Source organism: Lipotes vexillifer, unplaced genomic scaffold, assembly GCF_000442215.2.
Source record: "Lipotes vexillifer unplaced genomic scaffold, Lipotes_vexillifer_v1.1 scaffold412, whole genome shotgun sequence".
Lineage (NCBI taxonomy): Eukaryota > Metazoa > Chordata > Mammalia > Artiodactyla > Lipotidae > Lipotes > Lipotes vexillifer.
The window spans coordinates 1,423,234-1,449,510 of record NW_006798464.1 but is presented as its reverse complement, the minus strand read 5'-3'; the positions used below and the strand labels follow the sequence as shown (position 1 = coordinate 1,449,510).

Below are 26,277 nucleotides of genomic sequence, written 5' to 3'. Positions count from 1 at the left end.
TAGAACTTTTTCTGACTGCCACATATTCTTTCTACTAACAGCCCTGTCAGCAGTGCCTTTGATCTTGCACACTAGCTTGACGTAGCACTGTCAAGATTCTAGCTAGATACTTGAGGTACTGCATTTTCCTTGGAATTTGCACTGACAGCATTATCATTCTCCTATGGAAAGAATACTTTTGATGATCCAACACCACAGGTTTGGATCTTTCTTTTAAGAAGTGGCATGCAAGGCAGAAATAGAGACACAGATGTAGAGAACAAACGTATGGACACCGAGGGTGGGATGAATTGGGAGATCGGGACTGACAATATATACACTACTATGTATAAAATAGGCAACTAATGAGAACCTGATGTATAGCACAGGGAACTCCGCTGTACAGTAGAAACTAAGACAACATTGTAAAACAACTATACCCCAATTAAAAAAAAAAAAGACGTGGCAGCGCTGTGGATTGGGCAACAGATAGGAGGCAGAGCTTGGGAGGGACAGTTTTACAAAAGCCCAGGCCAAAAACAAGTACCTCTGCCATGGGGATGGTGAGAAGATGAACCAGAAGCATTTAGAAATAATGGGTAAGGGGACCAGCTGAATGTGGGGGATAAAAAGAAAAAAATCTGAGATCAAAGATATAATTTCTTTTTTTTCTTTTAATTTTTAAAATTTTATTTATTTATTTGGCTGCACTGGGTCTTAGCAGCGGCATGTGGGATCTTTGTTGCCGCATGTGGGATCTTTAGTTGTGGCATTTGAACTCTCAGTTGTGGCATGCATGTGGGATCCAGTTCCCTGACCAGGGATTGAACTCGGGTCCCCTGCATTGGGAGCACGGAGTCTTAACCACTGGACCACCAGGGAAGTCCCAAGGATATAATTTCTTGCATGAACAAAACTTGGGTAGATGATGAGAATGTCAATTAAGGAAACAGAGGAAGAGGAGCAGATTTAGGGATCCCAAGTGGGGACATGAGGTTCAGTGTGAGAGTTTATTTTAGACATGCTGAGTGTGAACTGCCCATGGAACGACCAGGTTGTAAATAATCGCATGAATCTCAGCAGTGAGACAAAAGTTTGGGATGGGCACCTGGATAACAATAAAGGACAGAGACAGGAGATGCAACAAAGGAGGATACACAGAGAGAGGAACCAAAGGAGATGGAAGTGCAGCCTAGGAGAATGCAGGAGGACAAAGAAGTGTGTCATGGAAGCTGAATATGAGCATTACAAGAAGGTAAAGGGGATCATCAGTGAGATCAACTTAGAAGACGACCACTAATAGATGTGGTTAGTGTTCACAATTTTTAAAAGGGAAAGGGAAAGAAAGGTCACTAGAATCAGCACTTAGGAGGGCACTGGTAACCTTTACAGGAGCACAGTTTGCCAATGCCTGAAATTGCTCTAACAAGGGACATAATCTTTCATTCTGCAATAAGAAACAAAAGGCTTAAAATTCAAGCGACTCCTTAAGTTAAAACAATAGCAAGCTCATTTTTTCTAAAGTGTAATGAATCACAGAATTTTAGAATTGGAAGGGTGCAATCATCTAACTGGTACTGATCATCTAACTAATCCTCATTTTATGGTTGAGGAAAGTCCAGTACAGTGCAAGTTTCAAAGAAGAACCAGACCAGTGCAAGTTTCAAGGAAGAGCTACTACCCAGTCCAGGCAGTAGAATACACGAAGCCCCTATGTAAAGACCCCTCTGCTTCACCAGTAAACATGGAAGTGCCTGTCTAGAACTAAACATAATATTGATACATTGAGAGTAGAGGCTTTATTTACAATGATCCTCAAACAGGATTTAGCAAAAGATCCTCTTCCTCCTTATCTCATCAGCATGGGCTGTACTTCATAAACAAAAAAGAAATGTCCTGGGGGCAGGAAGTGAACTCTCTCCTCAGATATGTTCTCTAAATCCAAATAAGTTCCCTGCTCCCCAGCTGGAGCATAGTTGGTAGACATTTTATTAGCAGCTGGCATTCAAACTCCTGCATCCCACTGCGGAACATGTCCAGGGAAGACATCAACACTGGCCGGGAAAAGTTCAGGCTTTCACCTCACTCATGGCCTCCATAAGGCGAACGCTGTTGGTGACTGCTGTCGTCAGAAAAATGAACCTGTACCCTAAGGAGTCAAAAGCACCACGATACATGACTGAGAGCAGATTTAAGCCCTTAACACCAGCCATGTCAAGCCCCTCCAGTTCCACAGCACTGGCTGGGTCAGAGCACCAGTTTATAGTCATAGATGCATCAGTGCCATGCTCCTGGGCACAGCAACTTGCCGTGCTTGGTGGAACTGGGCTTCCTGCTATTCAGCCTACAGCAAGATGGCAGCAAGTGGTACCCAGAGGCCAGTAAAGAAGCCTTCCTGAGGGCTGCCCTTTGTCCCCCAGATCCCACGGAAGCCTGATCTCACCTTTCTCTCTGCCAAGGAACCGGAGGGCTGAGATCTCAGAGAATGTGCAACCACCCAAGAACACCACCAAGATGAGGCGCAGGGACTCACTGGAAGCCTTGTCTTCCTTGGTCATGTCTGCAAAGACCAGACCAGACTCAGCTCTTCACCGGCACTACTGGATGATGCATCCGGCCCTCCTCTCGTTTCACCCCGCCCCCACTGGGCAAGGCCACGCACCTGTGAATGCCAGCTCACTGCAGTTGAGAAGCCGCACCACTTCGTCCAGGCCCTGCCAGCTTTGCCGCTCCAGCACCTGGGAAGGCACAAGTGTTAGTTTCAAGTCTAGCAGCAGCCAGACTGTCACATTTCTTGCTAGTCACTCAGGTAGTTAAAAGTTGGGCCAGGCCAGGGACTAAGAGAAAGCAGAGAGCATGAAATATGAACAGGAGCGAGCCACTCATTCTCACCTGCTCGATGATTCGGCAGCTGAGGGGCACGTAAGCACCACTGAACACATACGCCATGTCACGTGGCACTTTCAGATCATACTCGCCATCCACACGTGGGATCTAGAGGGCAAAGGGGACTGTATGAGGCAAGTGACCACTCAGCCCTCCAGTCCTTTACAGGGTCAGAGAAAAGTGGCATACCCCTAAGAACAGTTCTTACTTCAACTAAAGTAAGAACCAGCAATAGCCTTGGAGGAAAAAAAAAGAAAAAAAAAAGAATCCATATCCAAAGATGAAAGCTGTTCAGTGCCTGCTGATTCTCTTGAATGAGTTTCCATGCTCGCTGGAAAGAGGGACCCCTTCTGACCCTTCAGCAACATGGGACATGTCTGTCACTGAAGCAGCACTTAGTGTATTCTCTGACATTGGTAGGTGTGAGTTACGTGTTTATTAAATGAATGAACCTTTGTGTCTTGTCTCATTATTAAGCTCATGCTATAATGCTACCACACAAAAGGATCTTTATAAAAACAAAATGACAGGTTTTTGTGGGTTCAAAGTACTTCACAAAGGCCTGACCCACTGCCTTCCTTGTCCACCCCTGTTCTACATACCAAATTCAGCTTCTTGCTGATGGCACGGAAATTGCTCCTCTTGGCCAGAGAACTGAAGGCATCAGTAATCTTTCCTGGGAAAGAAATCTGCGCTGGTTTCATCTAAGGTTTATGAATTAATGATGCTGCCACAGGTGATACCACTCAGGAAATGACAGGACCCCCTCTTCTCAAAGAGCAGGACCTATCACATCTGAAGATCCCCCTCACAGCCGTTCACCTACAGTTCCCTGGAACTGATTAAGACAATCACCACCCTTCTCCCACCTGCAGTCTTCCTCCTCCTACAGGGTACCAGCCCTCTACTAAATGCAATCTACAGGGTGATCCTAGTTTACTGGTTAAGTGTACGGCCTTTGGAGTTAAATCTGACTTACTAAGGGGTCCTGAAGAAGTCACTTAACCTCCCTAAAACTCGGTTTCCTCATGTGTAAAATGGAGATAATAAAACCACACAGAAACTTTGCGAGGATTAAATGAGAAAGTATATCTAAAAGGCTTAGCATGTCAGTGTTCAGTAACTGGAAGCTGCTCTTACAAGCAGAAGTAGTGGCAGTAAGGACAGTAACAGTAAGGAATCACTTTCTCCTTCCCCAGCTCATTCTCTCCCTACCAGGGTGCTCTGCCTATTGAGAGAACAGGCAACAACAGCTGAGGAGGGTGAAAGGGGTTACCTGCACTCCCTGCTCACCTGCAGCCTTGTCCGTCACCAGCTTGCTCACTTTACTCTCCATGGCTGTGAGGGTGTCCCCCGGGGCCTGCTCCGTTAGGAGCCCAGCTCGCCGCAGATTGGAGAAGGTTAGCAGGTGCTCGGGGCCATAGCTCTGAAGAAAATGCAATTCAGCTCTCTACCGAGCGTTCACCAAGGGTCTAGCACTGTTAGGTGATGTGGAGGTGGGGGAGAGGAGGATTATGCGCTCTGTGTCCTGAGCAGCGCACACTTGTTTGTGGGGAAGATTTTCATATCAGAAATCACCAAATGCCAAACAAAGAATAAAAGCAGCACGGAACAGTTACAGAGCACAGAAAGCTGTCAATGTAAGGAGGTGGGGAAGGCTTCACAGAGGAGGTAGGACTTGAGGAGGACCTGGAAGGAAAGGTGTATTGATGCCTCGCAAGGTGCTAAATAAAGGGAGAATCCAGGAGTAAGAACTCACCACTGGGTCCAACAGCTGAATTGTTCAAATTCCCCCCACATTGGCCACATAAGAGGGGAGGAGAGTGAAACAAGGGTAGTGGGGAGGGTCTCTGCGTGCTGAAAGGTGACCGTCCCCACAGCCTCTGAGAGGGAGGCCGCGTGGGAACAGGAGGGTGATGGGGACAGGAAAGGGACCGTTTCTTCTTTTGCCTCTTTCGAAAATGTCCAATGACCTCCCTCCACCAAGTTCCCTCAAGAACACAGTCTCCTGGCCTTACCTGCAGATACTGGGTTTTCAGGGATCGGTAATCCTTGGGGATCAAACCTGAGGGTAAGGAAGATAAAGGTTCATGAGCCAGTTGAGGTGCCCTAAAATGTACAAACCAACAAACCAACCCTCGTCCCCCCACCAAAAAAAAAACCCTAGTCAGAAGGAAGGAGTCAGTATACAACGTTAACCTTGCATCCTATGCAGTTGATTCTAAATTGACTCCTAAATTTAAGCTTGCTTTTTGAAAGACATAGCCTGGATCTGAGAGTTCCAAGGAAGAGCCCCGAGGAAGGGACACCGAAAAGAAAGCTAATCTAATCCGTAGTCAGGGGTGGGATGCGCCAGGAGGGAGGACAAGGGCCTTCCCCTGCATTTCTCCCTGGCTATGGGCCAGTTTTCTGGGGAACTGCTCAACAGCTAGTGGGGAATAGGAAAAGTGTTCAAATGAGTTCCCAAAGTGCAGCCTTAGATGTTTTTCTCCACAGAGGTAAGAAGAAATGGACTTCCAACTACAATAAAGGGGACTTAGAATAAGCAAATAACGTCTTTGGGTAGAAAGCAACCTTAAAGAATATTTGCCAACTGGAAGACTTCAACATTCAAAACAAGTTGCCATGAAAGGTTGCAGAATCTGAGCTTTTAAAATGTTTATGAAATTGGTTTTTCCTGGACTGTATTTTGATTATGAAATCTTGTTGAGGGTAGGAGGCCAGATGGAGTGATGAGAGAAATGCCGTTCAGCTCTACCCCTTTGCAATCCTACGATGGGACAGGCCGTGTGCCGGGGGCGTTGGGGAGGGTGGATATGGTCCTGTTTAGGGCTGGAACAATAAATTACCTTATGACCTGGGGATGTTTCACCCCAAACAAAAGCTGCTTTATTTTACAGGGGAAAGAATCCACGAGATTACAGGGAACTATCCCTAAGGTACAGCTTTTCAATCTGGCGTCTTTGGTCCCTGGGGCTCACCGTTCTCAGTGATGGACAAAAGGCACATGAGGCGAAGGCTTTCTATGGGTGACACCTGCACAGGAAGAAAGAGTCAAGGAGAATTCAAGTTTCATAACACACGCTCTCTCCTCTTGCTTCCGCTTGAGCCCCACCTCTAAACGCTGTTCCCAGTATCTCCCCCTTTCCTGCCTCACCTGCCGGTCTATGTGCTCTTCAATGTAGTTGGTGCTCTCACGGATGCTGAAGCCCTCCAGCAGCGCTGCAAATAATCAGAGGAGAGCCTGTTACTGGGGGAGCGGCTCAGCTGTTGCCATCTATGCTAATGGGCGTCTTGTCTCCCCATCTCTTTCTTCATCCTTGGGGTGGGTTAAGGGGCCCCCAGGGCTTCTAGCAGGAAGCAACATTCCACACAGCCAGCGTCAGCTGGAAAGAGCCAGAGAGCATCTTTTCAGGGCGGGCTGGGGCTGGGAGCCAGGGAAGCAGAAGCAGGAGAAGTAGCCAAGTCACCATGCTCAGTCTTGATGAGCTCCTGGAAGTCCTGCTTGGTTTTCTTCTTCATGATGGATTCACAGGCCCCGATATCTGCAGACAGGACAAAAGGGGAGCTGACATATTCCTGGTTCTGGAAGAATGTCTCTTTATTGTCCAGAAGAATAAGGACCTCTTAAGGGAAAGTGCAGGAGCACTTCTTCACACTTTCGACCAAAGAAGGGCGCTATTTTCCAAATGAACAGGGATCTCCTCCCAGATCTCCTCTGCAGGGTTCCCCTTGCCCTACCCTCAAGCTGAAACCTACGGAGACTCAGCAGGCGGTGCTCCTGCTTCAGTCCCTTGAGCTCCTGGGACACGAAGTTCTTCATCTGCTTGATGTCCATGCCTCTCCGGCGCTGTGGGGACATTCCCATGAGGTCAGCTCCTCTGCCCTCAGATGTGAGCAAACACTACCCTCCCTCAGTTCCCACCCACTGTAGCATCAGAAGGGGAGCCAAAGGGCAGCAGCCTGGGGAGCCACTGAGGAAACAGACAGAGGACCCGGGCTGGGAGCCTCACGTCATACTGGGCCTGCAGGTTCCGGGCCTTCTGGCTCAAGAAGCCAAAGACATTGGAGAAGTGCTCGTTACGAATCTCATTAAACACCTGCAAGGGGAATAAGACAGGAACAAATTACTATACAGATGCATACCTTGTTCCTTCCTGCCTCATCAGGGTAACAACAGCACAGGGAGAGTGCTCAGCTATTCTAGCAGAAGTACAAAGGAAGCTGAGCTGGTATCAGTAAGGACATGTCAAATCCCTGCTATGTGCTCTGGGTTGTGCTCTTAACTGGCTGGGTGCTCCTCTCTCCTGGGGACTCGGCCTCTCCTCCCAGGGCCGGGGCCCACAGCCCCATGGTGGCAGTGGCCCTGGGGAAATCCTCTGCCGGCACCCATGTGCTCACCTTGTCCTCGGCGTTGAGCAGCACCTTCAGACTCTTGTCAGAGGATGTGACTTCTGGGCCAAAGTCGACACTCCCTTTGAGAGCAGAGGAAACAGCTATGAGGATCTCTGATGAGTCCTTCCTTCCCCTCTCTTTCCGGAACTGCCATTAAAGGTCCCCCAGGGACTTCCCTAGTGGTCCAGTGGTTAGGACTCTGAGCTTCCAGTGCCAGGGACCCAGGTTCCATCCCTGGTCAGGGAACTAAGATCCCCCACGGAGTGTCGCCCAAAAAAAAGAAATAAAGATTTAAACGTTCCCCCAAACTATTTGGAAGGCAGCAGTTCACTCCAAGCCTGGGTCTCTCCCACAAGTCCTGCACCCTCACCGTGGGACGCCCCAGGAGCTGAGGACCCCTCCGTCTCGCCGAGATGCCACTTACCACACTTGACGCGGAAGGTGTCATCCACCAGACCCTCGTAAACCACCTGGGAGCAAAGTGCCGTCACAAAGTCCACGTCTGAAACCGAGATCCCCAACCGTGAGGGTCTTCCCCGATGTAGCCTCCCACCCAGTTTGCTCAGTATCTGCTCAAGTGCCTTCCATGGGGCCCAAGTGCCCACGCCCCCAGTCAACGTTGGCATTCACAGCCTCAACTTGAGGATCCCAGCTGTGCCACCATGTTTCCCATATTCCTGTATCTTCTAGGGTCGACAGATGAGAGGAGTGCTGAGCATACTTCACCTCTGTCCAGGAGAAAGACATGTCCAATTTCTGGCCTTCGGCCCTTGGTTTCACCATCCTCCTCCTCTTCCAGTTTCCTCCACAATTCATGTGACATCTGTCAGGGCCCAAGACATTCGCAACCTTATGTCCAGGTCTCTTGGGCAGCCCCACACCTACAGAACCCAACCCCTTTCCATGTGATCCTTCTCCTTGACCCCAAGAGAGGAGCTAATTATTAATATTACCTCTTCTACTCCCACCTGTTCCTACCCCTCCCCATCCTGCCCCACACCAGTGAAGGAGTCTCTCCGCCCCCAAAGATTCAGGGATGCTACCCAGAGGTCCCGGGCTCTTGCCATTCTGTTAGCCACACAAGTTCTCCCCTCTGGGGACCTACTCTGGAGCAATGAAAGCAAGGTAAAGAATATACGTCACAGATGCCCATGAACAATCCTTGGTGGTTAGAAAACAAGTGAATAGGAGCTATCAGGACACAGAACTGCTCACCTTAGCACATCTGCCAATTCCATAGCAGTTAGGGAAGGGTCCATAGAGCGTGCTGAGAAGGTGCAAGGCCTGTGCCACAGTGTTGATCCAACACTGATCTCCTTCCTGCAGGGACCACATGGGCCACAAAGATATGGATAAACCCGACAGATCCATCTGGAAAGTGGATAGGCCTAGAAGCCCTGAGCAGAAAGGCAGGGTCTGGGCAACGCTTGCAAAAGTCCATTTTCATTGGCCCCAATGGAAGCCCCATGAACCTCAAGCAGTGGTATTCTGTCTCCAAATTACTATCACTCATGATAAATTATGAGTTGGATGAAGGTTGAATCCATATTTCTAGCCCACAGGACCCCATATCTGTCCCAACTCCTTGATGCCAAGACCCAAGGGCCCTGCATTTACCAGGAAGTAGTCCCTGAAAAATTCTGGCAGTTCCATGCTCAACAGATCCACATCAAGAGGCAACAAAGAGAAGGCCCATTCGTCACAGCTCACATCTGTGGGTACAGACAGCATCAGCCTCCCTGCCGAAGGCACGTAACTCCATATTAAGAGGGAAGCTCCACTACAGCCGTGCAAAAACTCCTGAGTGCCTGCCACACGCCAGGTACTGCACTGAGCATGGGATGCTCAGAGATGAATAAGACACAGTCTCTGCCCGGAAGGGGCTCACAGGCTGATAAGGAAAGGAGACATGTACGTAACAGCCTGTAGTACAGTGGGATCAGTGGTGTGTTTTCATTAGAGTGCCGACCAAAAGTGCTGATGAAACACTCCTTCATTTATGCATTATTGGACAAATACTGACGGAGAGCCACATATGTATGGTGCTAGGCTAAATACTGGGGACATGGTGGTAAACAGAATGGACACGCTCCTGACTTCTGGAGCTGACAACGTAGTGAGAGAGTACACAGCAGACAAATTTAACTACAGTTATATGCTCCAAAGAAGTAAAACAGCAACCTATGAGCACAAATATTTCAGGGATCTAACCCCAACTACACGTACAGGAAAGACTTCCCTAAAGAAGAGACATTTGGGGCTTCCCTGGTGGCTCAGTGGTTGAGAGTCCGCCTGCCGATGCAGGGGACACGGGTTCGTGCCCTGGTTCGGGAGGATCCCACGGGCCGCGGAGCGGCTGGGCCCGTGAGCCATGGCCGCTGAGCCTGCGCGTCCGGAGCCTGTGCTCCGCAACGGGAGAGGCCACAACAGTGAGAGGCCCGCGTACCGAGAAAAAAAAAAAAAAGAAGAAGAGACATTTGGCTTAGAATTTGAGTATGATTTGGGTAGGCAAAAAGCTGTAGGGTGAGGAATGTTCTAGGCAACAAGAACAGGTGTGTGAAGTCCCCATGGCTGGAGGGTAGTAAGTCAGGAGAGAGGAGTGGCACGTGAGGAGGCTAAAGGGCCAGGAAGGGGCCAGACTCTAGAGGGACAGGAGGCCATGCTGAGGATCCTGGGCTTTATTCTGAGCCACTGCAGGATTTCCAGTAGAGAGGACGGCGACCAGGTTTGTGTTGCACGGAGGATGGAGTTGAGGAATGCACACAGGAGGGAAGGCACGAGTTTTGCTTGTGGGAGTCTTGGGAGGTAAGAAGAGAGCATCGGTGATTTTCAACTATAGCCCCACTAGTATTCTAATTTGGGGTCTTCCTTCCCATTCTCAGTACCCTCTCCCCCTGCCAGGCCAACAGGAATGAGGCAGGGAAAAGGAGGAGATGGGTACGGGAACAACCATCACGGCCTTCTTCCACACGCCCTTCTTCCACACGCCCTCCCCCTCTACACTCATATCCGTCTCCTCTCACCTCCATAGATGCCCTCTTCCTCAAGCACCATCTCGCACGCATAAAACTGAAAGAGAAAGGGAAGCTGATTAGTAACCCCCTTCTCCATTCTTTCCATTTCTCTGGAGTTCCTCTGTGGTCACTGATGAGGACCACACTTATTCTTTTTTTTTTTTTTTTTTGTGGTACGCGGTCCTCCCACTGCTGTGGCCTCTCCCGTTGCGGAGCACAGGCTCTGGACGCGCAGGCTCAACGGCCATGGCTCACGGGCCCAGCCACTCCGCAGCATGTGGGATCTTCCCGGACTGGGGCACGAACCTGTGTCCCCTGCATCGGCAGGCGGACTCTCAACCACTGCGCCACCAGGGAAGCCCAAGGACCACACTTATTGAACCCAGTGAAAAAGACAAAAGAACCCAGACTCTTAGATCTAGAAAGGACCACTGGAATCACTGGCCCAACGCTTTGTTTCCTTTTCAGCCATTTCATTCACTTATTAAGTCAATTGCTTTTTTCTCCCTGACTGACTAGAAAAGCTTTACAAAGGAGAAAGTATTCAGCTGTCAGGGAAGGGTGGGTCCTGCCGGCAGAGACGGGAAGCTGGGCATGACAGTGCTATAAAACAGAGGAGGAGGAGCAGGTGGAGGTAAGAAGCAATAGTGTGGAGAGAGCAGGGATGGAGTTCTGGTCAGGACATGTCCATGGGACCTCTGCAGACACCGAGGGAGGTCTGGACAGACAGCCTTGGGGGCTAAAGGCACATACACTGCATTTAAAGTGGATAGCTTGTCCAAAAGAACACACAGAGAGAGCTTAGGACAGGACTCTAGGGAACCAAAATTAAAAGGGTGCACAGTCCAAGACCGGGCAGAGAAGACCGAGAAAGAATACATAGAGAGGTGAGACTAGGAGAAAACAGCACCCCTAAATAGCACCTCTAAAGGCAGAGTTTCAAGGAAGAATGGGCAACAGTCTCAAATGCCAGAGAAGGTAAGTAGGAAGAGCATGACATAGACATCACTGGATTTGACAACGGAGATCTTAGGCGACTAGATTAAAAGGTGAAAGTGGGGGCTTCCCTGGTGGCACAGTGGTTGAGAGTCCGCCTGCCGATGCAGGGGACACGGGTTTGTGCCCCGGTCCGGGAAGATCCCACATGCCGCGGAGTGGCTGGGCCCGTGAGCCATGGCTGCTGAGCCTGCACGTCTGGAGCCTGTGCTCCGCAACGGGAGAGGCCACAACAGTGAGAGGCCCGCGTACCGCAAAAAAAAAAAAAAAAGGTGAAGTTGGACGTGGGGAAGCAGAAGCAGTGGCAGCAGATAATTCTTCAGTCTGGCCACAAATTAAGGGAGAGTCGCTGTCAGGGACAAGACATGAGGAGAGAGAACTGTTTAGAAGGGATAGATATGGTTGAAGATATAAGAGTCTACTTGATGAAGCAAGAGAGTGGAGAAAGCAGGCAGGGATGGGGCCAAGAACACAGGTGAGCCTCCGCTCTTAGATAGGGAAAGGCCAGTGTCTCGTCCTCCTTTTTTATTTTTTGTAAATTATTTTCTATTTTTTATTTTATGTTTTTTTGGCCATGCTGCATGGCTCATGGGGATATTAGTTCCCCAACCAGGGATTGAACCCACACCCTCGTCAGTGAAAGCGCAGAGTGCTAACCACTGAACCACCAGGGAATTCCCTCATGCTCCTTTGAGACAGGTGGGAAAAGGGTGAAATATTTGGAGGTAATGAGGAAGAAAGTTGAAGGCACTTCTGTCTGATAATGATGATGACAATAATAATCGTGGCTGTGTATTATTTGTTTCACATGTACTAGGCATTGTTGTCAGTATTTTAAAAGCATTACCTCTCTTGATCCTCATAATTACTCTATGAGGTGTGGAAGATTAATGCTAGGTTCGCCTTATTTTACAGTTATACAGAAGAGTCCTATTCATCCCTCATTCATTTATGTCAGTAAAACTGAAATCCTATAGGCCTTTTTTTTGGCCACGCCACACGGCATGCAGCATGTGGGATATTAGTTCCCCGACAAGGGATCGAACCTGCGTTCCCTGCAGGGGAAGCAAGGAGTCTTAACCACTGGACCACCAGGGAAGTCCCTACGGACCTACTTTTAATGCTAACTAATTGAATTCCATAGCCCAGTTTGAAAACTGCCAATCTTCATAGTTAACAAAGGGAATCTCAGGAAGAGAGACAGATTTCCTCTTCCTTACAGCTACTAAGGAAGACATCATCCTATGATAGAAAATTAGGTCAAAGAATTTGATCAGATAGGGTGTTAGAAAGAAAAAATTCATGAAAATATCAATTTTCTTTTTCTGTGTGATATGGAGGCTTGTAGCATTATTTGAAACTGTTACCAACTTGTTCTATTCCCTGTTTAAACAAGTCTTGTCCTTGGAAGTATAATTTGACAAAAAGGTTCTTGTAAGACTCCAACAACTAGAAATTACTGCTACAGCTCTTTTAATAACATTCAAAAGTATCCTGTAATTTTTTTTTTGTTTGTTTTTCTTTTTCTTTTTCTTTTTGCTGTACATGGGCCTCTCACTGTTGTGCTCTCTCCCGTTGCGGAGCACAGGCTCAGGATGCACAGGCTCAGCGGCCATGGCTCACGGGCCCAGCCGCTCCGCAGCATGTGGGATCTTCCCGGACCGGGGCACGAACCCGTGTCCACTGCATCGGCAGGCGGACTCTCAACCACTGCGCCACCAGGGAAGCCCAGTATCCTGTAATTTTGATTGGTTATTTTACTCAATAATTTTCTTGCCCTAGTAATAATGTTATACTTGATATATTTGTATTCCTAAACAGGATAAATAGCTGTAAGACTGTGCCATCGGGAATTCCCTGGAGGTCCAGTGGTTGAGACTCTGTACTCCCAATGCAGGGGGCCCAGGTTCGAGCCCTGGTCGGGGAACTGGATGCTACATGCATGCCCCAACTAAGACCCCAAAGGCTGCAACTAAAGATCCTGCATGCTGCAACTAAGACCCGGAGCAGCCAACTAAATAAATAAACATTTTTTTTAAAGAGGGACTTCCCTGGTGATGCAGTGGTTAAGAATCCGCCTGCCAATGCAAGGAACACGGGTTCAATCCCTGGTCCAAGAAGATCCCACATGCTGTGGAGCAACTAAGCCTGTGTGCCACAACTACTGAGCCTGTGCTCTAGAGCCCGAGAGCCACAACTACTGAACCTGCATGCCGCAACTACTGAAGCCTGCACGCCTAGAGCCTGTGCTCCCCAGTGAGAAGCCACCACGATGAGAAGCCCGAGCACTGAAATGAAGAGTGGCCCCTGCTCGCCGTAAGTAGAGAAAGCCAGTGTGGAGCAACGAAGACCCAACGCAGCCAAAAATTGAAAAGTAAATAAATAAAAAATAAAAGCATTACCTCTCTTGATCCTCATAATTCTATGAGGTGTGGAAGATTAATGCTATGTGCTCCTTATTTTATGGTTACACAGAAGAGTCCTATTCATCCCTCATTCATTTATGTCAGTAAAACTGAAATCCTACAGGGCTACTTTTTTAAAAAATTTTTTTAAATTAATTAATTAATTTTATTAATTTATTTTTGGCTGTGTTGGGTCTTCTTTGCTGTGCGTGGGTGGGCTTTCCCTAGTTGTGGAGAGCGGTTGCTACTCTTTGTTGCGGTGCACGGGCTTCTCATTGCAGTGGTTTCTCTTGTTGTGGAGCAGGGGCTCTAGGCACCTGGGCTTCAGTAGCTGTATCACGCAGGCTTCAGTAGTTGTGGCTCACGGGCTCTAGAGCACAGGCTCAGTAGTTGTGGTGCACGGGCTTAGCTGCTCCGCAGCATGTGGGATCTTCCCGAACCAGGGCTCGAACCCGTGTCCCCTGCATTGGCAGGTGGATTCTTAACCACTGTGCCACCAGGGAAGTCCCTATAGGGCTACTTTTAATGCTAACTAATGGAACTCCATAGCCCAGTTTGAAAACTGCCAATCTTCATAATTAACAAAGGGAGTCTCAGGAAGAGAGAGAAAATTCCTCTTCCCTACAGCAACTAAGGAAGACACTGTCCTGTAATGGAAAATTAGGTCAAAATATTAGATTAGATAGGGTGTTAGAAAGAAAAAAATTCATAAAAATATCAATTTTCTTTTTTCTGTGTGATATGGAGGCTTGTAGCATTATTTGAAACTGTTACCAACTTGTTCTATTCCCTGTTTAAACAAATCTGTCCTTGGAAGTATAATTTGTAAAAAAGGGTTTTGTAAGACTCCAAAAACTAGAGATTACTGCTACAGCTCCTTTAATAACATTCAAAAGTAACCTCTAATTCTGATCGGTTATTTTACTCAATAATTTTCTTGTCCTGGTAATAATGCTACACTTGATATATTTGTATTCCTAAACAGGATTAATAGCTGTAAGACTGTGTTATCAGTCTTCAAATGATCTTCAAAGGAAAATCATTGGTTCTTTCCTCTTATTCCTTTTAAATGATGAGAAAACAATATAAGCCTATGATTCCTCTAGACTTCTTAATAGAAACTGAAAGTCACCTCATTTAAAAGAGATAAGTACTATTATCAACTCCATTTTATAGATGAGAAAACTGAGACACAGAGCAGTTAAGTAACTTATCCAAGATCACACAGGTAATAGGTGCTAAAGCATGGATTCACAGCCAGACAGTTTGGCTTCAGTGTCTTTAGTCTTACCTACTGCTTCTATTTTCTTTAGAATTTTCTTGGGAAAATTGCAAAGGAATAAATCCCTGTCCTTTCAACTTTAATTTCTACCTGCCCTAAGTGTGGCATGCACTACTTGGTATAACTGTATTGTCCTACGACGGGCAATGTATAGACCTGGTACATCATTCCTCCCAATCAATCAGGTTGAGGATGTACCTACAATGCACCCCGTTGATGTGGGGATGACAGGGGAGCTTGATGGAATCAAGAAACGGAGATACTATGACAGATCACCTAACACTTACTGCAATTATTGAGGTAAAGATGGAAGAAACCTAGCCTGGCTATGTTAATTCACTATGTGACTGTGGGCTTCAGTTCCCTCAGCTGCTCCAAGCTTAGAGACCATTTTACTGCACCCTGTGTAAGAAAAACCTCTTCCAAAGTACACTGGTATGGTTCTGATAAACCAAGGGCAGCCCAGCCACATGCCTTCGATGAGCATGGGGCAGGGGGTGAAGATTTATTGTGTTTGTTATTAAAGGGATATAGGGAGAAAGTCATTGAAAAGTCATAACATTGTGCACCATTACTATATAGGAATTGGTGTTAGAAGGGATACATAGCAGGTTCTACTTCAAAAATGTCAATCTTTTCACTTAAAGAAATCTATGTAGAGGACATCTCTCACAACTGTACAATTTATATTCAGGGCAATTTGATGACAGACCCTCTGCTACCTTAATAAAAAGACAGTGACAGGTATTTTGCTCAGTCACCTATAATTTGCTTTGAGGGAGATACAGCTATATAGTGTTGGCCCCTTACCCCTTCCTAGTCCCCAATCCTGTTCTACCCGATGTCATTTCCACCAGGGTCCAAACTCACCTTCTGAGGACTGAAGATCACTTTGTATTTCCGAGTTCGGCCAGCCATTTTGTCAGCATTGACAAGATCTACAGACAGAAAGGATGCAACTCGAAAGCCATGGACCTTTGTTAGACTAGAAGCAAGGAAGCAGAGAGCCTCTACAAGGAGTATGGCCTACCCAAACAATTCTTTTCTTATTAAAGGGTTCTTATGGTCAAGGTCCTTAGACCTTCCCACCCTTTCCCAGCTCTTAGTTATAATGAACACCATGGCACACTCACTGGCAATGTACCGCATATTCTTGATGCGAGGTCTGACCAAGAAGCATAATCTATGGGAGAGAAGGGGGAAAAAACCCTCAGTGAAGAAAAATCATGAAGTTGGTGATAGCAGCTTAGAAGAAACTTAAACAACGCCAACTCTTTCACCATTTGCTACAGTTCTCACTGCAGCTAAAGCCCTACCAGCTCTTTTGGCTCACCACATACCAAACACACAAGACCTAGGACTTGCCTGGTGGCACAGTGGATAAGACTCTGTGCTCCCAATGCAGGGGGCCCAGGTTCAATCCCTGGTCAGGGAACTAGATCCCACATGCATGCTGCAACTAAGAGTTAGCATGCCACGACTAAGGAGCCGGCGAGCCAAAACTAAGGAGCCCTGGAGCCGCAGCTAAGGAGCCCGCCTGCTGCAACTAAGAAGCCCGCCTCCCGCAACTAAGACCTGGTGCAACCAAACAAATAAATAAATAAAATTTTTAAAAAAATATGAGTATATAATTAAGAGTTTAAACACACACACACACACACACACACACACATACACAAGACTCCCCTCGATAAAACAGGTATATCATGGTGGGCTGAGGGCACTTATTGGCCTTATGGGGGACCCAGGAGTTCCTGCTCTCAAATAATTTACAGTCTATTGGGCAAAATAAGATGCACATATGTATGGAGTATATTAACAATCAAGTGTTAAAAAACAATACAAGAAAGTATATAAAATAGTGTTCTTCAAACTGGGGTTCATGGATGTATTCTCCATGTAGCTAGGAGAATTATTTCTTCTAAGGGAGGGTGTACATTACTTAAGTTGAGAAGTATTAAAAATAAAAACAAACACCAGACAACAGGCAGGATGTGACTGTGTACCAGGTGAACAGGACAAACACTGAACCCCATACAAATCCAGAGGAGGAGAAAATCACCCTGGAATGGCAACTGAGAGCTGCGTGGAGGAGGTGGGGCTGGATTCTGAAGGCTGGATATTTGTCGCAAGAACAGTGAGGAGAGGAGAGAATTTCAGGCAGAGTGGGTGGAGTGGCCAAAAACACGGAGGTATGTGTGCGGAGCCTGGAAGCACACAAAAGTGCGAGCTGAATAGTGGGGACGTGAAAGAGACCAGGATGGAAAGGGGGTGGCAGCCTTGGAATCTATGACAAACAATGAGGACCTCACTCGGTAAGTAAGGGAAGACTTGAAGGTTCTTCAGGAGAGCCCAGTGAAAATATTTTTGAAAGATTAATCAATCTGGTTAGAGATGGTAGATTGGGTTAAAGAGAGAAGAGGACAAGGGAGGGAGAAACCGCAGAAAGGGAGACCAATTAAGAGGCTAAAGCATAACCTAAGGATGAAATGGTAAAAGAGGAGGGAAGCGAACTATGTCACAAACATCATGGTGCCAGATCTCGGCCAAGGACCGATCAAAGGCAAATGTGTAGGGACCTCCTCCAGCTTGGAGCTGAGACAGAGTCTCCCAGACACTCACTGTTCACTGGAGCTGAAGGGTGGCTTGTTCTCCACTTTGTACAGCTTGTCTACTTCATGTTGCTACAGAGAGAATCCAACAAAATAACGGACATAAGTGTGCTTGGAAACCCAAAGCCTGATACAATGACAGGGGTCTTCTGGAAGGGCTCCCTCCTATTTACACTAATTCTAGCAGTCAAAGTACCTCCCTGACAACCATCCCACTGAACCTTCCTCAAACTGTCAATAGAAAACCCCAAAATAAAACAATTCAAAAACAATACAAAGAGCATCAATCCCCCCTTGTCACCGTAACTCTGCCATCCCCTATTTACCCTATAAGGGTAGTCACTCTTCAGTAATATGTGTGGTTCATCAAAAGAAAAACTGCTTAATAGGAAAGAAGGGCCTGATCCACGTGGGGAAAGGGGCAGGTACCTTTAGGATGGAGACATTGGCGATTCGATCCAATGGGCTCATGAGATCTGCCTCAATGAACAAGTCCTTTTTTCCTGGAAGCTGAAGGAGACACAGTATCTTGGGTTACTCTCATGTCACACAAACTCCCTCGGCTGACAGCTCATCCGGCCAGGTCCTCAACCAGGGCTGATTTTGCCCCCCAGGGGACATTTGGTAAAGTCTGGAGACATTTTGGGTTGTCCACTTTGGGGCAGGGGGTGTTACGGGCATCTAGTGGGTAGAGGTTAGGGATGCTGCTAAATATCCTACAATGCACAGGACAGTCCCACCACAAAGAATTAAGCAGCCCAAAATGTCCATAGCACCAAGGTTGAGAAATCTTGATGTAGGAAAATGGTGTGGAACAAGACTGAAATCTTTGACAGGAATTAGAGCATGAAGGGTCCCAAATGCCAAGTTAGGGAGTTTGGTGTTGATCCTCTATGGAACAAGGAAAAATAGAAAGCTTTTGTACACTGAAGCATCCAATCAGCTGGGAATTTTCATTAGGTAAATCTGGGAACTGTGGGTAAAATGGATTGGAGACATGAGAAACTAGAGGTAAGGACTACACTTATGTGGTTAATGCAACAGTCCAAGCAGCTCAAGGACTTCCCTGGCGGTCCAATGGTTAAGACTCTGTGCTTCCACTGCAGGGGGTGAGGGTTCGATCCCTGGTCGGGGATACGCGGATGCGCGGCATGCCGCGGGGTGTGGCAAGAAAACAAAAGACAAACAAGCAGCCCAAGCCTGTGGTAATGAATGAGGACCTGATTTAGGCTGGTGGTGATGTGAACAAAAATAGTTTTTTTAAGAGATACATGGAACGTGTAATCGAATTTTTAAAAATACTTGAAAGAAATTAACAGGGTTAACAGTGCTTGTATCTGATGATAGGGTTGTATTTTTTTTTTCTTTACACTTTATCTTCTGCATTTTCTAAAATTTGTTAGTGTTATTTTATAATCACCATTTAAAAAGTCAGGTGTAGGGCTTCCCTGGTGGCGCAGTGGTTGAGAGTCCGCCTGCCGATGCAGGGGACGCGGGTTCGTGCCCCGGTCCGGGAAGATCCCACATGCCGCGGAGCGGCTGGGCCCGTGAGCCATGGCCGCTGAGCCTGCGCATCCGGAGCCTGTGCTCCGCAACGAGAGAGGCCACAACAGTGAGAGGCCTGTGTACCGCAAAAAAAAAAAAAAAAAAAAAAAAAGTCAAGTGTAAGGAAATAAATATCCACAGGACTCAGCAACTGGTTTAGTTGTGTGAGGAGGGAAGAAGAGTCAAAGATGATTCTGAGGTTTCAGGCCTGAATAGCAGTGCCCATTAATAAGAATTAAGTCAGAGGAAGTTAGTTTGAAGAGGACATTACTGCACAGAAATCCACTCTGGCCACGTTGAGTCCTCCTTGTGGGCAGCTCTTCCTTAGGTCATTACAAGTTTCTATCCTTGGTCTCATTTACTCTCATTTACTCTCTTTCATGGGGATCTCACCGGAACTAGTGGTTCTAACTAGCATCTCTTTTCAATTCCTCAGACATTTGTTGGGTGTCTTTCATGTGCCAATCATTGTGCTACCACTACAGGACATATTACAGAGAAATAAAGTATGGTCCCACATCCCCTGAGGTTCTCCCAAGTCCCCATCTTTACCCTAGCTGCAATTCTACCTTTCTATCTTCTGATGTTACAAGCAGTATTTCCTCCTAGCATCTTTTTTTTCGCTGTGGAGCACAGGCTCTGGACGCGCAGGCTCAGCGGCCATGGCTCATGGGCCCAGCCGCTCCGCGGCATGTGGGATCTTCCCGGACCGGGGCACAAACCCGTGTCCCCTGCATCGGCAGGCGGACTCTCAACCACTGCGCCACCAGGGAAGCCCCCTCCTAGCATCTTAACTTCATCCTATCCAAACCCAAACTACTCAACTTTCCCCCACCAAAACTGTTCCTCTTTCTAATTCTTTTTCCCATTTCTATTCAATGTTCATGCAACAAATATTTATTAAGCACATGCTAAGTGCCTGACTCTAAGCTAGGTACTCACTAGGTATACATGTTGAACAAAACAGGTATGTCCCTGTCCTCAAGGACCTTCCAATCTAGTGGGGAATATGAACATTAAACAAAAGACTATATACGTAATCCATTAAAATTACAGTAATAGCATTACTTTCTTATTAGCTCAAGTTAAAAATGTCGAACTCAGCTTTGCTTCTCCCTTAACCTTTACGACCAATCAATGCTTTTGAGTCTTTGACTCAAAAAAACCCATCAATTCCTTTCATTTCCACTGCCACTAATTTTGTGTGGGCCTTTATTACTTCAGTCTGATCTATGGTCTCCTCACTGGCCTTCTTGTTTTGCCCATTTATCCAACTTCACAACGGCTATTAGAATCATCTTCAAGTATTGTTTCATGTCACACATTGGGAAAAATTTTTCAGTAGCTGCCTAATGCCTATTGTGTAACTTCTCATCCCTCTCTTCTCTGTATTACATGCCTGTCCTTCCCTGGTTCCTCAACTTTGCTCCTACCGGTCCATCTGCCTGGAACATCCTCACCCATCTCCAAGGAAAATACGCTCATCTTCACACTCCAGCCCCCTGAAACTCCTAGATCACTCCAGCTAGAAATGATTGTTTCAGGCAGCCTAGCTATCCCTCGTTCACCACATGATACCCTGTGTGTGGTAATCTGTGTTTCATTCTGCTCCCACTGGAACAGAAGAACCCTAAGGACAAAGTTGCCTTAACCACCTTTCCATCCCCAGTGATGCCTGGCACTAGTGGTGTCTCCCTTGTCTGTATGAAAAAAAAGGGGGGGGAGGGGGGATTTCCATTAACTCTCTGGCCAGATCGTCCCAAGTTTCCCTCCCTGAGTGCTTCATTTTGGACCTGCCACAGAAGCTCCAAGGACAATACCAAGGGCCAAGAGCAAGACCAAGGGAGCTCAGTTAAGAAAGAACTATGCATCCAGTGAGTGCTGGCTGCTGATACAGTAAAGGCCCCCAGCGTGGCAGGCACTGACCTGCTCCAGCAGATAGATGAGCTGGTCTCGGGCCAGCCTCTTGAGCATGGAGAAGTCAGGCAGCTCTGGGGCATCCGGCCGATGCGGAAAAGCCATGGCAGCGGTCACCTGGGCCGCAGGGTGGAAGAAGGGGGACGCCCTCCGCTCTGAGAAGGCCGGCAGCACCCCAGGGTAAGTGCAGGATGGCTCTCCTTCAGGTAAGGGCACGGACTTCGAAAGAGCCCCCGAAGGGGCCCTCGCTCCTCAGCCACAATGGAGGAATGAATGGCCACCTCCTGGCCGGACAGCCGCAGCCTCGGGGGACCTCGCCTCAGGCTTGCAGCCACTTTGTCCCACCCCACCCTTCCCGGTCCACTCTGCCGGTCCGCAGGATCTGGGTCTACACCTGCAGGGATACCCGCCTCCTGCCAAAGAGGGGGAGGACTTCCTAGACCTCCCGGAAGTCCCGTGCACTCTACCACCGCTCAGCGTACCCGGAAAAGGACGGCGTCCTGGAAGGGACATTTGAAAACGAGCGGCAACGCGTCAAGGTTCAGTTTCATTCCTGACCAGAGGCGAGTGTTCCTGTGATAAAAGAATTATACCTTTAACTTTGAAGGGTACACCCAATTCTCCTAGCTCACTCAAGCAAGCGATGGGCACTTGCTCGATTTTCAGAACTTGGTGAAATCGGCGAAACCAACTCGGAATCCGGAGGGCGTTGATCACTGAGGATCTGGGCTGTCAATCAAATCTACTCCACAAATTTAGCTGCAAGCTGGGAGCTCTCTCGCTCCCGAACTGCGGGAGGCCAGACGCGTGGAGATGCGGGGCGGGTGTGAGGGGAGAGAAGAGGAACGCGTTAGTGGCCAATGGAAGCCAAGTCTCGCCAGCTGTGACCTTTCAATACCGGAGTTTTTGGCTCATTAATGCCCTTCGTGGGGAAATGGGTAAATAAACTGTGGCATATTCATACAATAAAAATAACTGAATAAATGAAAGAAGCCAGACACGAGAGTGGCATCTGTATGTCATTTATTTCAGGTTCTCGAACAGGAAAAACTATAGTGAAAAATTTCAGAAAAGTGATTGACTTTGGGGATGAAAATTGGGAAGAAAATTAGAGAATTTTCAGGGGTGATGGTAAAGATCTATATTTACCTTGTTAAAAAAAAAAAGCTTATGAGAGACATTATAATGGACAGATCCGGCTGACAATACCCGAACTCACTAATCAATCGTGACATCACATCATCATCTCCTGGTGAGATGCATGGGAAGCACATGTTGAACCTGATCAAGTCTCAGGATCTAATTACCAGTTCATAGGAAATACAGAGGGTAGTGGAAACACGATAAAAGACATCACAAGGATAAAATCAACCATGTCCAAAAAGCAGAAAATTATATGGGTCAAATAACCTGTCAAATGACAATGAGAAGAAAGTGGAAGGGGAAACTACTTTAGAATAAAAGACTTCTGGGACATAACAACACAATGCAGTATTGCAATGTGTGGACTTTGTTTGGATCCTAATTCAAAGAAATCAACCAGAATATTATTAGGATATTAGCTGATAATAAGGAATTCCTAAAACTTTCAAGGTATAGTAATGGCTTATATGTTTATGTTAAAAAGGAGCCCCTATCTCTTTGAGACACAGACTGAAGTACTTACAGATGAAATAATATGATGTCTGGGATTTGCTTTAAAATAAGCCAAAGGGAGCTGTGGGGCAATGAAGAAAGATTGGCCATTTGTTAAATGTTGAAGCTGGGTGATGGGTACACAGGGGTTCATTGCACTACAATATTCTACTTTCGAATGTTTGAAAACTTCTATAATAGAAGATTAAGCAAAAAAACAAAACAAAACTTTTATGCTCACACTGGGCTTCAACAGCTTGTTTAGTATTTTGTACTGAGCTTCCTCTCACCCCCTCCCCTTAGATCAAATCTCAGCTGCACAGAAAGGTAGAAGCTGCCCTTCACAGATGAGTGACATATACACCCTCCAGGTTGCAGGGATTTAAGTCCCTTCTGTCGTACAGTTTGCCAGCCTCTTGAGTTTGGCCCCAAGTTGCTGTGAGGCCCATTTCACCCACAGTTGCTTTTATTCCAGCTTGAGCAGTCTTGTTATCTGTTGCCTCCTCCACCAGATATTGCACCTGCACCCCCAAATCTCCACCTCATCCAGTGTGATGTCAAAGTCCTTTGTTGTGTCATGAAACAGGACTGCCTGGGGATAGGGCACCATGGAGTCCTATGACCCCCACCCAATGGAACACAGGCTGAGTGAGTCCCCATTCGCCTGTCCAGCCTCCCTGCTTGGGATGGGGCAGTGGGGGGCCGGGGAGAAGGGACAATTTCCCCAAACACCTCAATGACAGTGGGTTAGGATCTGAGACACACTGTCAGCATAGAGCAGGAACAGGTCAACCTGCAGGAAGTTTAGGCCTTCTTGGCTGAGATCTGGATGCACAGGCTGGCAAAGGTAAAAGGCCGGGCTTTCTGCCATTGTGGATTGGCTGATTGGTGTAAGGTTTCCCAGCCATTTCTTCATTCACTCAACCAATATTGAAATCTATGTTGGGGGAATTCCCTGGCGGTCCAGTGGTTAAGACTCTGCACTTCCACTACAGGGGGCACAGGTTCGATCCCTGGTCGGGGAACTAAGATCCCGCCTGCTGCGTGGCACAGCCAAAAAAGAAAAGGGAGAAAGAAAGAAATCTATGTTGGGAGTGGAACTACAGCAATGAACACATACAGACAGGTCTCCTACCTTTGTGGGATCTACCTTCTAATGGGGCAAGGTGGGTGATGACAAATAATGCATTAGCAATACATTTCAAATACTAGGGAAAATTAAACAGGGTGTGGTGATAGAACATGAAGGGAGCTGTTTTAGACTAGGGTGAAAAGGCCTATGAAAGTAACATTTGACCTGAGGCCTGAATGGCAAGGACCCAGCCAAGTGAAAATCTGGGGACAAAGAACTAGTAAGTGCAAAAGCCTTAGATTAGCATTTACAAGAATGGAAACAAAAGATTTAAGCTAGTGAGCATTAGGATGGTGGTAGATGAGGTAAATGAAAAACATATCCAAGCTAGCAATAAAAGCTTCTATTTCATAATACCCTGGGGAAAGGACACAAATGATTTGCAGGAGTTAGAAATGCATATTTAAGCAGTCAAATAGCATCTTGCTCCTCTAAGTTATTTTTTTTTAATAAATTGATTTATTTTATTTTTGGCTGCATTGGGTCTTTGTTGCTGCACGCAGGCTTTCTCTAGTTGCAGTGAGTGCGGGCTACTCTGCATTGTGGTGCGCAGGCTTCTCATTGCGGTGGGTTCTCTCGTTGCGGAGCACGTCCTCTAGGCGCACGGGCTCAGTAGTTGCGGTGCGTGGGCTCAGTCGTTGTGCTGCACGGGCTTAGTTGCTCTGCGGCTTGTGTGGGATCTTTCAGGACCAAGGATCGAACCCGTGGCCCCTGCATTGGCAAGCAGATTCTTAACCACTGCACCACCAGGGAAGTCCCTCCTCTAAGGTTCTAATGGCAAATTACCCTTTTAAAAATCATAATTATATTGACTTTTTTATTATGTTACATGATAGTGACAGAGCAGTGAGAACAAGGGCCTTATCTGTCCACTATTACCAGAAGCTGGATTCCCTAACTTTGACTGGCATGTGATAGGGCCTTGCCCATTTCTACTGAACAGATGCTCAAGTTAACAGTAATCAGTGATATAATTGCCATGAATGACATTTGCAATAGCAACAAGACACATGACCATGCTGTCAGTGATGGTTGGAATATCAATGTTTTCATTAGAAAAACATCCTGCGTGTATTTAAATTCTGAATAGCTAATTTTTGCTGGTAAATTTTAAAAATGAGACATTGTTGAGAACTGTCATTGGACTCCTATGTTGCTTGAATATGTCTCCATTTGTCTTTTGATAATCACTTTCTGATATTAATAAGGTATTCTAAAAGAATCCGTGAATTAACAGAAATTATGCCAGGCAGTGATAGATTCCTGGAATTTTAGAAGCCTTGAATTAGGAATCAGACCTGGGTTCAAGTCCCACTGCTGTCACTCACTTGCAGCTATGTGACCTTGGGCATATCCAAAAACCTTTGAGACCATATTTGGGTTTTTTTTCATGTATTTATTTACTTTCATTTATTTATTTGGTTTGCACCAGGTCTTAGTTGTGGCTTGCTGGCTCCTTAGTTGCGGCACGCATGTGGGATCTAGTTCCCTGACCAGGGATGGAACCCCAGGCCCCCTGCATTGGGAGCATGGAGTCTTAACCACTGTGCCACCAGGGAAGTCCCAAGACCATATTTGTAAAAGGGATCTATTATCTATTCTTGCCTAAATCACAACACCTTTGTAAAAATCTGATTAAAGCTGTAAAATAAGATACTACTTAAGCTTTTGGAAGTGGCTGGAGGTTATGTTGAGAGCCTGTAAAGCCTTTGCCTGCTCTGCATTTTTTGTTTGGTCAAATCCCCACAGCCCCATTTTGTTTTAGAGCCCTAGCAACTAAAAGAGGAGCTGCTTTAGACTGGGTGTTTAGGGAAGGCCTAATGTCCAGTTTTTGGCTGTCAAAGTTCATCACTGAGCAGGGCTGACAGGCACAGAGCCCTTTATTAGGGATTCCTCTGGCCCCATCTCTCTCTCAATATTTAGACAAGGGACCCTTTGCCTCTTCCCTTCCCTTCACAGGTAAACCCTCCCAATCCCAGAGAGCATCAATCAACACAGACTGCTACATTTTACTTTATTTTGCACATAATGAAGATAACTGACTAGGCAGCTCCAGAACTGTTAGTATTCATTAATTAAGAAGTAAATGAGATGAGAAGACAAACTTTTAATTTCCTCCCAAACATACTGGAAGTATCACAGAAACTTGTAACAACACATGCAATACAGGCTGGTTTCAACATACAGAGAGCCCAAGCAAGAAGGGTGAGTCCTGAAGATCCACGTGCGTCACAGGAGGAACAGTGCTCCAGGAGGCTGGAATCTACCCAGTCACTCACCCCGCTCCCACACAGAACTACCCTGTGAAGTTCTCTGCCCTTTGTCAGATTCAAATCCAAGAAGCTCTTTCATCCCACATTCCAGGCTCATCACTACCCCCCATTCCAAGGTGGTTAATCCACACACAGAAATCCAGGCAGAACCAAATATATTTGCACAGCTGTGTTTCATGTGGCATTTCCACAAGCCAGGCTCCAGC

At 46.8% G+C, this 26,277-nt stretch overlaps 1 protein-coding gene across 3 annotated transcripts; it reads right to left on the bottom strand.

Moving 5' to 3' along the window:
• Positions 1-1,759: 1,759 nt before the first annotated feature.
• Positions 1,760-21,494, bottom strand: VPS33B (VPS33B late endosome and lysosome associated). Of its 3 annotated transcripts, XM_007470536.1 has the most exons (23): positions 21,041-21,494; positions 17,999-18,079; positions 17,580-17,641; positions 16,091-16,140; positions 15,828-15,895; positions 10,284-10,329; positions 8,878-8,972; positions 8,476-8,580; positions 7,987-8,083; positions 7,685-7,762; positions 7,267-7,340; positions 6,879-6,965; positions 6,625-6,715; positions 6,336-6,410; positions 6,023-6,087; positions 5,847-5,901; positions 4,884-4,930; positions 4,159-4,291; positions 3,468-3,541; positions 2,872-2,973; positions 2,642-2,717; positions 2,423-2,539; positions 1,760-2,128 (listed from the first exon to the last, which is right to left on the bottom strand). In XM_007470536.1, exons 1-23 carry the CDS (start codon positions 21,134-21,136, stop codon positions 2,049-2,051), a joined length of 1,854 nt encoding a protein of 617 aa, XP_007470598.1. In that variant the 5' UTR covers positions 21,137-21,494; the 3' UTR covers positions 1,760-2,048. The 3 variants fall into 3 exon arrangements, with proteins under 3 accessions (XP_007470598.1, XP_007470600.1, XP_007470599.1); XM_007470538.1 differs by lacking the exon at positions 17,580-17,641 and having other exon boundaries at positions 1,761-2,128; XM_007470537.1 differs by lacking the exon at positions 17,999-18,079 and having other exon boundaries at positions 1,761-2,128.
• Between the last annotated feature and the right edge of the window lie 4,783 nt (positions 21,495-26,277).